Source organism: Rhagoletis pomonella, unplaced genomic scaffold (genome assembly GCF_013731165.1).
Source record: "Rhagoletis pomonella isolate Grant_MI unplaced genomic scaffold, Rhpom_1.0 Rhpom_scaffold_00016, whole genome shotgun sequence".
In the NCBI taxonomy this organism is placed as follows: Eukaryota; Metazoa; Arthropoda; class Insecta; order Diptera; family Tephritidae; genus Rhagoletis; species Rhagoletis pomonella.
In genome coordinates this window covers 564420-576257 of record NW_023458570.1, presented here as the reverse complement: position 1 = coordinate 576257, position 11838 = coordinate 564420, and the positions used below count along the sequence as shown (strand labels likewise).

General features: G+C 35.2%; 1 protein-coding gene across 1 annotated transcript in view; it reads left to right on the top strand.

Annotated features, from left to right (window-relative positions):
• The first annotated feature begins 1735 nt into the window (after positions 1-1735).
• Positions 1736-11838, top strand: part of LOC118749412 (cytoplasmic dynein 2 heavy chain 1-like) — a 217389-nt gene continuing 207286 nt past the window's right edge. The window contains exons 1-3 of the mRNA XM_036484216.1: positions 1736-1790; positions 2373-2725; positions 3392-3476. Of these exons, the coding sequence (XP_036340109.1) occupies positions 1736-1790; positions 2373-2725; positions 3392-3476 (493 nt within the window). The remainder of the gene's footprint in view (positions 1791-2372; positions 2726-3391; positions 3477-11838) is intronic.

Here is an 11838-nt window from a genome sequence, read left to right as displayed (position 1 = left end):
ATAGTTTTAAGCAGCGAATACAAATCAATAATTATTGTTAAATAAAATTGGAAAAGCCTACAAACTATTTTTATCGTACTTTATCTCGCATTTAATACGGGTCAGTAAAAAAGCTTATTGCCCCCATAACAACTACATTGCTTATAATATTATGGGAGCCCTACCTTACTATCAATTTTAGTGAAGAAAAAATTTGTTCCCTAGACTAAAGAACTTTTTTTTCACTATGAGTGAAAATCTCTCAAGTGGGCCACCCAAAATTGGACGGTCAAGAGTTTTTCGCACAAATCACTTTATTCGGTTAACGACCACACAAAAAAATATAATTTGAGCAATTTTGCAAAATTCGAAGTTTTACAAGACTTATTGTTATTAACTTATGAATTCAGTAATTATTTATTATCCACTGATTCATATCATGTATCTTGCTGATTTTTCCACGATAATAGCTAATTGGACACGCTTTAGCCTGATTGTTTCAATTTTTCGAACAATCATTATTTTTAATAAAATTTTTAATATTTTTTTTTTAATTTTTATAAACAAATGGAAATATTTATTACTTCTCGATCAGATATTTTAATCGTTTACATTGGAAAAAATAAAGAGGATAGTATAATTGTTTGTGCCGCAGAAATAAAAAACAACTAAGCACTTTTTAACACCCCCAAAATAGTTTGCTACTTGTAGCTGTATACCTGAACGAAATATAATCCTTGGTGAAAAAATGTATTTGTGGATTGTTGTTGTTGTTGGCGCGCGGAATGAAGGCAAAAGCACCTGTGGCAGGAGCGAAAAAAGTAATAACTAGTCACTCCGTGCAAGTTTCCGTGTGTTTTTCTTTTAAATAATGTATTATAGAATAAGGATTGATATTCAATGTAAACGATTAAAAAATCTGATCGAGAAGTACTAAATATTTCCATTTTTTGATACATTTTTTATTAATTGAAAACTTTATACAAAATAATGATTATTTGAAAAATTTAAAAAATCAGGTTTAAGCGTGTCTAATTAACTATTATCGTGGAAAAAATCAGCAAGATACATGCTATGAAGCAGTGGATAATAAATAATTACTGATTTTTTTAAATCTACAAACATGTTTTTTTAGCAACTTTCTAAATTCTTCATTAACAAACGTATGGAAAATTTAACTTAAAAAAACATTTTTTTATAAATCTCTGGCTCTTTGTCAATAAGAAAGTCCTAATTGATTTTTTGATACAACCAATATTTATCGGGTTGCTATGAGGTAAACAATAGCTTACGGCGAGACACCTAATGTTTTGTTTGTTGTATAACTTTTGAAAAAACAAATCGCTGTTGTTTTTTTTGCGTTTACAAATACTTTAGGACCTCCTCTGCAACATATCCGAAAATCGAGCAAAAAAAGTTTTGAAATAGTGTGGAATGCCTCTTATTTGAGGTTTTGTTATTTTCTTATTTTTCTCCTCGTGATTATAACCAAGTACCGACAGGGGACACAGCGAACACAACAATTCGTAAAAGCAACGTGACCAACCGACCCGTTTATTATCTAACCATGGCAACGGTTGCTAAGTTCCTTAACGAACGCAAAACTAGCTACCAAAACAAAAAGGTGAACGTTTGGTAATACATATTATAGTAAATTATAGTTTCTGAAAGCGTTTGTTAATTATTCGCTTTATTTGCTGCGCAAATATTGAATTAATTTCATTTTAAACAAAAAACTAATTGAATTAGTGCAGAAATGAACAACAACGGATTCAAAAACAATAAGTCGAAGTTCATAATAAATACTTCAGGTGAGTGTGTAGTCCATAAAATAAATAATTAAAATGCGCCGCATTCTGAGACGGATGATGATGTATCTAGTAAGTTCAGTATGAATTTTGATGTGTTCCTCCGGTGGTTACTGAAATTGCAATTATGGGCACTCAAAAGCAAACATGAAAGTCTTTGCCGCATATCAGATGTAGTGAAAACAATCAGGACCACGGTTAACAACTTTAATACGTACTACATATGTACATATGTATCGTTACCTTAATAAAAAAGGCCTTATCTAACTTGTTTGTTTCTTTTTGAGCGATTAGAAACTTGAATAAAAAATCAAGTTATTAAGCACCAATTCGTTTAAAATGTTTTATTTTATTGAAGACTGTAATTCATTTTATGCTGTAGCAGTTATTTTCATGTTTTCGAAGGATTTGGGTGAGTAATCTGCCGACTTTCGTACATAACTGGATTTTGAACGAAAATGAGTTAGGGCTTTTCTCTATTAAGGTAACGTATGTATGTATGTATGATATCTTCCTTCCTTATTTTTACTTTTACTATCAGTTCTCATCATCCGTTTACCTTTTACTTTTTTTTACGATTTATAGTTGAATACTTTGCGGCTAGTGCGAGCGCTGGTCAAGCTGCTGACGAGCATCTGACGGCCATCGACGAGTTTCTCGAGAACGATGAACTTACCGTCATTGCAGCGGTGCATAACAAATCAGATGGCAGGATAAAATTTCATCATCGCATACCTGATGACGAGTTATGCTTACTATTTTATAAGATCCCACAAGTCAGCGGTGGCAGCTCTGGTGGAAGTGAATCCACGAACATTTTATCTGCTTGCAGTGGAGCATACGACCAACCACTTGGCATATTAACACTGGAGGGCGGATTGGTCAAGTCGATTTACAATTCCGTTTCGCGTGTATTCTCACCGCATGCCGAAACCAGGGTAAGTTAATGTTGCACATGAACACTTGATGTCTTTACTTAGTTTTTGTTTTGGTCAGCTGAGCTTAGTGATGTTAGCGTTTTTAAGTGACTTTTACTTCGTAACCTACCGTTTGCCTTGCAGTAAAGTTATGTTGTGCTTGTTTTTGTTTTAGATGGCACGTAACTTTCTTATGGCTGTGGAAGATTTCATGCAAAGAATGTTGTATAACTAACTAGTTAAATGTTTTCGCTGCAACAGACATACTATGCATATGTACACAGAATACTTAGGCACTCCGCACATTAAGCGCCTAATCATAGTAATGTAATTGTTTCGGCATACTAAAGAATGAAGCTTTTCAACTTTTGTTTACTTTTTTGTGTTGGAAATAAAAATTATTTGTCATTTCAATAGGAAGTAATTTAAAATGAGTTATTTCGTGTTAAAATTCGCGCACACAATAAGCGTTTATGCAATATTTTACTGCAGAAATATTTTCAGAAGTGTGTAGTTGAGAAAGAACTGCCAGAAAATGTGTTATGTGTAGAATGTGTTTATTAACTGGTGACATGTGCAGGGCGAGCAAGTGTTCGGAAGTCGAATCGTAGGCGCGTAATGTACAGAGTGCCTTAGTCTACTTACTTACATTTAAGATGCTCACTAAATTTTCTTTTAACTTTTAAGAACACTGACTACAGTTCAGAATTGAGCGGTTTACTTGAAAGTTTACACGTGTCTTTGGGTTCAACTTTAGGTTTGCCGCAAAATGGTAAGTTTCTATATATTATAACATCTGCCTGCATATTATCTTTATTTTAAATACTGCACATAAATAGTACAATCAAATTAGAAAAATCTGAAAATTTTTTATGTTGGTCGATTTCGTTTTTGTACTGAGAGAAAAGTTCCTGGGAATGATCGACTTGACTTTTCACAATCGCAAGAATGTTTTAAGACGTTTTAAAGTCGAAAATAAACGATCTGCAGTACATGAAGTAACATGCATCGTTGCCTAAATTTTTAGTATAGAGAAAATGTTTGGGACAAATTAATGATTACATTCGTTTAGAGCTTTCAACGCCGTTGATGGACGAGTTGAATGATATTTTTTATTCTAGTTCTCTTTCCCTAAAGAAGACTGTGAAACAATATTTTCCATGTCCTCAATGTCTTAGGCGCTAAGCAGTAAATTATCAATTCAACATATATGCTAATTTTGTTATTATGGGTTTGTGCTGAAATTTTTCGTTTAGTTGGGTAGCAATATTATCAAGAAAAAGCACTGCTACAGTCTTTTATAATAAGCTTAAAGACTCGGTGATACACTTTTTCTTTGATTCTTTCTGGTGTTGGAAATGCGTAGAAGTCTAACTTCACCATTTACCGAGCTCAGAAGCTTACCTTCTGTTTGGAATATATGTATGGTGTATTATTTAACTGGCAACGTTACATTCGTACGCATTTCTTTCAATATCAATCAATTGTCCATTAAATACCAGAAAACCACCGGTTTTTTTTTTACTTACAAGCTCTTATTTAACTTTCTCATCCCGCGGAAACTTACAAGCGATTTTAAACTATTTTCCCGACAAGCTAAAGACCTAGACATAGTTCCAATCACAATGGCAATGCAATTTAAAATATAAATGAATTACCTAGATGGTCCAGGGGTCTTGATACAAAGGCGGTCAAGTAAAAGTTATGGCTAACAGAGCGTAATTTGCCTGAGAACGTAAAACCGCTATAAGTATTTTATAGCTGCCGGCGATAGTAAATAAATACTATAGTTTCAGGCGCTTGTATGATAGATTCTACTGTGAATTCTTTGGTAAGAGAAAAACCAGATATTAGCTTCAACTATGTTTAACATGCATGTCGGCCGCTGTGCTATAGTGGTAAGCAGTGCCTCGCTTCCACTCCACAGCACCTGGGTTCAAGCCCTGGTCAAAGCAACATCGCAAAAAAAATATAGAAAAAAGGTTTTTTCTTAACAGCGGTCGTGCCTCGGCAGGCAATGGCAAACCTCCGAGTGTATTTCTGCCATGAAAAACAGCTTCTCATAAAAATACAGTCGCCGTTCGGAGTCGGCGTAAAACTGTAGGTCCCTCCGCTTTGTGTGACAACATCAAGGCGCCCGCCACAAATCGGAGGAGAAGCTCGGCCAAACACTAACATATGGGTAAGCGCCAATCTATTATTATTATTATTATGTTTAACATGACCCAACTGTTAAGTTTTAGGCACTTCTGTTAAGAATTACTTTATTTGGTTTCCTCACTTAGGGAGTTAGTGAAACACAAAGATACGATAAAAGGCACGCATAATCCACATGCATCCATCTTAAAAGTGTACATACTTCTACTTTCCCGCAGGCGAAAAAATTTAAGTTAGTACGATGTGCTTTGGGGTGAACTCGAACGATGTCAAATCTAATTCATTTCCATACAAAATTTGTTCTCTATTACACTAAAATTTAATCAGCTATAAAACTACTCTATATTTTTCTTTTAATTCAGATTATGATATCATTATTCAGATTGGAAAGTTTGAAGTTTTTAGGAATGCTTGCTGATTAGTTTTTTTTAAATGTTCTAGCCACCTTTTTCCAGTGCTGAGAGATGCACCCCCTGATATAACTCAGAGGCACAAGGAGATATGAGATATCTAGAGCCGACCCATTCCTGGCCAGCTCGTGAGCCATCCCCTTGCTGCTGTGTCCCAGCACCCAGATCAACGACAATGCAACGACATGCCTGTCAACTAAAGCCACGACGTTCTCCCTGCACTGTTTTATTATGCTGGAGGTGATCCTTGATCGCAGCCTGACTACCCGAGAAAATAGCAATGCTGGTTCTCGCTAGCTTCGAGGCTAAAATTATTTTGCAGGCCTCATTTATGGCAGACCTCTGTCTGAAAAATACTGGCCGAATTTGGTAATCGAGTAGACTCTTCGATTTGTAGGTCGGTTGAAAATATTCCCGCCCCTGCGCCACAATGAATTTTTGAGAAGTACGCAAAAATTTATACTTCGAAGCATTCAGTAAAAATAGGATCCTTTCACTCCCTTCTTGATGGAAAAATCGTGCCGAAGTTTTTATTGAAGAGAATCGAAGGACAAATGTAGTCAGTTTTTTTTCGCGAATGCTTGGGTCGTTGAAAGAGTGCAGAATACGTCCATGCCCGTACGTACGTTCTTTCCACAATCTAAGTTCCAACTTCAGGGCACTCTGTGAATCACTTTCCTTAGGGTTGTCAGACGTACCGCTTTTGGGAGTAAACGTACTCCTTTTTATTGCAATGTACTCCCTTGTACTCCAAAAAAAATGGAAATGTATGTACTCCTTTTTTTAGTTTTGTACTTCTTGTGTACTCCTTTTTCCAGATATTCATTTTCAAACGACTTCAGAAAAAGGAGAAGGTAATGTTACCGCCTAACTTTGTACCACGTCAACCGATTTCTATAATTCTTTTTTTAAAGGAAAATTGGTACCTCAGGTGTGGTCCCATACTAATTTAGTTTAGGTCCGTTCATTGGATCATGAAGAAATTAACGATAACCCTAAATTGTTATATTGGAATTGAGGTCGGTTTTGTTTTTTGCTTAAAAACGACTTGTTTATCATATACTTTGCCATTCGTATTGTGGCTAACACGAGTAAAGTTGAGTGTGATAGTAAAAAAGTGTAAGCACGGTCGTGGCCAGGTAGGTGCAGGGCGGTCAGTTATAAAAATCAGAAAAATATTAAATTAATTATAAAGGTTAAATTAAAAAAGGCCATATATTCAGGAATTTTGGAATTCTTTTGTGTAACTTAGTTATTTATTTTTTACATTAATTGTTGATTTGAAAAAGATATCTAAGATATCTTTGTTTGTTTGCACTTCATTAATGAAAACGATCTCAAATATGTGATTATATATTTAACTAGCAGACCCGGCGAACTTCGTCCCGCACAAAATTTTTATATATTTTATTGAAGCTTTTTGGTCCAACATTTGCACCAACAATTCACGTTTACGATTTTCATGGGCACATTTGTCTGCTAAGATTAAGGTTTGGTGGTCATTTGTCGCTTTAAATAACCTAAGGAAAGTGTTATATCCGTTTTTGAAATTCTCAAGTTGTGCGGCATTTCATAGCACGGTTATTCGCAAAGCGAAATAAATTTTTTCCTCTTCACTCCCTGGCGGCAACAATGACCCGGTTCTATAGTGAATGTCCTAGAAGCTTTACAGTGTAGTAGGTGGCAATTTTAAAATGGGTGCGAATCAGTGTTCTACAGAAATGCAATATACATATGCTTATTTCAGACGAAATACCTTAAAAGTTTGAACGCATAATAATATTGGAAAATCACATCCATTGGGCCAATTGCAACGCAGGAGCGTTCGATATACTCAATGGTGCAACAGGTCGATTTAATCTGACCTTCACGGCCCCTTTTCTCACTTGGCTATTTTTAGTAATAGCTCGACTTCAGCACCACTTGGCAGCACGTTTTTCCAATAGTATTGCATACGTATTTAAAACATTAGCCAAATCGGATCATAAATAAGATTTTTAGTAATAACTCAACTACAGCGCCAACTGTCGGATTTAACTGTGAAACTAAACCATCCAGAGACCCACTCAAATACACAAAAAGTTTCATTAAAATCCGTACAACCGTTTAGGAGGATTTCACTCACAAACACACCTACAGAAGAATAACAAAATTCATTCAAAGATAACTAAAGGTCGGTACGTTTGTAGGCCTCACACCCCTTTTCAAATAGCCCAAATTTTCTCCATGAGTATGGGCTTGATTTCAACTATATACTACCTCCATACGAAGTTCCGGTACTGTACCATGAATACTTTCAGAGATATGCAGTATAAAAATTCGATTTATATGGGAGGTGCCACGCCCCCCTTTCCAACAGCTGCCCTCTTTCTTCATGAGTATGCGATTGATTTCGTATATCTCCATACCAAGTTCCAGAACTCTACCATGAACACTTCCAAAGATAGGCAGTATGAAAAATTCGGTTTGTATGGAAGATGCCACGCCCCCTTTTCCAATAGTTCCAATTTTTCTCTAAGAGTATGCGATTTATTTCGTACATCTCCATACAAAACTCTAGAACTCTACCAAAAAATTTCCAGAGATAAGCAGTATGAAAAATTCGGTTTGTATGGGAGATGTCACACCCCTTTTTACAATAGCTAAAATTTTTCTCCAAGGGTATGCGATTGATTTCGTATATCTCCATACCAATTTCCAAAACTCTACCATACACACTTTCAGAGATATGTAGCATCAGAAATTCGGTTTGTATGGGAAGTGCCACGCCCCCTTTACATATAGATTTTTTTCAGCCTAAAACCATCCTTGGGACACGTGCGGCAGGTGGCAGTTTCAAAAAAATCGGTTCAGCCGCTCTCGAGCCTTGCAAAAACTAACAAACGGCTTTCTAAACATATATTGGTTGAGATATATTATATATTATAATTATATTTTGACAGTATCCGTTGTTTCTGATTGGCGCAAAAAAATCTTGCCTAGTGACGAATTCGCCCCTTGATATGGTCGTTACTTAAAGCTATTTATATTCGAAATTGCATGAAAATTGGAAAACAGGAATCTATAAGCTTATCCAGGCAAAAAGCTACCTACGTACCGAATTTTAAGCAAATCGGACCGTAAATACGATTTTTTCGAAGAGATCAGTCCCTGGTCCACTTCTCGGAAAAAATTGACCATATATCCTAATATATGCTAAAAAACTACTTACGTACCGAATTTTAAGCAAATCGGACCATAAATACGATTTTTTGGAATAGATCGGTCCCTGGTCCACTTCTCGGAAAAAAATGGGTCATATATGCTAATATATGCTAAAAAGCTACTTACGTACTAAATTTTAAGCAAATCGGACTATAATACGATTTTTTCGAATAGACCGGTCCCTGGTCCACCTACCCAAAAAAAAGTAAAATTTGTAAAGCTATTTGTATACAAAATTTCATGAAAATTGGACCAGCCGTTCGCGAGATTACCTGTTACAAAAAAGGGACTTCTCTTTATATAATTAGTATAGATAATACTAGTGAACCCGCGCGGCGTTACAACGCCCAAAATTTAGTTTCAAAAACGTAACAAAATATTCCAAATATTAGTCAGAGTTATAAGCGATCCGAGTGTCATATTTCATCTAAATCCGTGTAGCTGTTTCTGAGTGAAGAGAGGTCTCGCGTGGTGCAAGTTTTTGATTTCAGCAAATTTCAAAAATAAAAATAATAATAAAAAGTTCTTAATTAAAAAAATAAAACTTTATCGCGCATCTATAGGATAAGGTCTTGACCCCTCACTTTTGAAATTCGAAAGAACGGCGTAGATCTAATCACAAAAAATGCTTTCTCGTATCATAAACATATCTACTTAGTTAGATCGATCTGACTTTTCGAAAAGGTGCCCATCCTAATCAAAGATATTTTGAAACTAAAGCTTTCATAAATCTCTTTTGATCGACACCCATATCTTAATATTTCATAAAAATTGTGTATAATTTAGCTGAAATCGATTTCTCAAATAGGCGGAAACTGTTTTCAAAAATATTTTCTAACTAAAATCTCTTTCGTCTTACATTGTGATACAAATTTTTTTAATAGACTGATGAACTACTGTGTAAAGTTTACTTTTTAAACAGATGGAAACCTTCTTGAAACCCCTTTAAACATTTTAAATGTTCAAACTAAACATTTCTTTATACTCTTTCGTTTGACTCCCCTACTTTATATTTCATATAATTTGAATTAGTTATTTAAATTAGACATTTCAAGCAGGTGGCAGCTCTCTTTAAAAGTATTTTCAAGCAAACCATGGTAACTCTCCTTCATCTGACTTCGCTACATATTTTAATTAACCGGTGAATTAAGTTGAGTCTGATTTTTTAATCATGTGGTAACCCCGCAAGATATACATACTTCAGAAATAAAGAATTTTCAATCCCCGATTCGATCGACACCCATATTTTAATAATTTATTTAACTTAATAAATAATTTGAATTTAACTTTTTAAACAGGTGGCAAACCTCTTTCAACACCTCAAACACATTATAGGGGTATTCTCTGAGTCTTGCAAAGCCCTTGCACGGTGCACGGATTGCACGGTTTGCAAAGCTGTCCCATACGAAAACCGGTTTTAACCGTGCAATCCGTGCAATCTGTGCAAATCTTTTCGAAAAAATAAAACCAGTTTGCACATCTACTGGCCAAGCGCTTTAATTTGACACCCCATTTTTGAAAACTCAGCGAACGGTGGAGATCTTATGTCCTGGACAAAAAATTCCTCCGCATATTATATATATAGATATAGATCAAAGATTGGCAAACGATGCTGTTTTGTGACTTTAAGCCTGCTCACATTAAAAACGGGGGATGAACGAACAGCAGCGCATAGCTGCAGTGCTTGCAAATACAGCCACCGCAAGTGAACGATACCCTGTAGTCAAATGTACTAGTTATAAACTACCTCACAACTAGTATGAACCGCATGCCCAACTAGTCAGCCAACTATCTTTTTTCCATGCAATCAACTGGTATTTTTAACATGGGGATCGTTTTGTACTTAGTACAAGTCTGGTAATTTTCAAACTAGTTCGGTTTCTTTCAGGAAATTCTACTTGTAAACTAGTATTTTTCCTGACTAGTTTGGGGTTTCACTGCAGGGTACTTATAAGGGTCTGATTATGCATACTTCGCATAACTTCGCACAACCATTTGTACCAGTGCAATAAATATTTAACTTAAGAAAATGTGAAGCAAAATCTAAACTCAACAGATCGCTAAGTTCCTTAAAGTTATGCTAATTTCTGGGTTGGGAATTCATACAAATTAGATACAAAGTACATACAAAATTACAGTTTGAAGTTTATGCGAACCAGTATTCCGAGTGAGAGCTCATTTGGACGATTGGCGAAGGCAAGACGCCGCAATTCATTTGTTGCAGAAGTCGTTCGACTTGTTGTTGAAAGCCATTTGATTTGTTGCTGAAGGCATCAAACGTTGCCGAAGTCATGATACTTTATTTCAAAAACAATTCAACGGCATTGGCTTGTTGAAATCAGAGAACGTATATTTATAGAGAAGGTCCAAGAACGAATAAGCGTGGAAACTGTCAAATACCAACAAAACTGGCGAAGCGCATTTTAAGAGCGGCAAGCCAGAGACAATCGAATTTTAACAGAGCCCAGCCAGAGGCAAAATAAATTTAACAGAAATTGTCTCATCAAAGCAAATGCATATTTTTCTTGTTAGAAATGAAATGCTGATAGCTTTTTACGTTTTTACAACGCTTTTATTGTTCTTTAAATTGGTTAATTATTTAAAATAAATGCATGCATAGGTCGAAATGTGTAATATGTACATATTGTGTACATGCATATGTATGCGAGAGATACAATTTTGTGAATCTAAAATGTGAAAGTTATGCAAATATGTAGTATGCAATTGGCAAATTCGTTGGTGATTTGCCGTCGGCATTTGGGTTGAAAAAATCGACTTTTACTTTTTTACCGATTCATATGGTAGATGCTACGGGTGGGCTTTAGTAGTCAGCCGCACCTTGTGTTTTAAGAAAACCAGGTGGAATTAACAAATGAAACTTGGTCAGGATGTTAAGGGAGGTATCCTCTAAAACATGTATAACTAAAAAATATAAATAATATCATTGTTTATAAGTTATTTGTTGTTAAAATTTCTTAAGTCGTTCCACTTGGTTTCCTTAACAAAATAGCATTTGTGCATACTTTTATATATCTAAATGCACATAACACTGTACTTAATACTTTACACACTTTTCTTTTATTTTATCTTGTATATAAATCACTTTAATTAAACTTTTATCGACTTGTAAATTACATTGAATTTCACGCATATTTACAATAACACATTTTTGCAAACTGACACATAACATGTGTTGCCATATTGTACAAAACAATACATACAAAGAAGGCAATGATTAAAAAGGAATACAGGGGAAATCAATACAAAAGAAAATGTTCAGCTCCTTTTCTTCGCAAAACAGAAAGGAGAATTCTATTGCCTGAGGGTTATAATCCCTAAGTGCGGCCGAAGGCCGCCTACGCA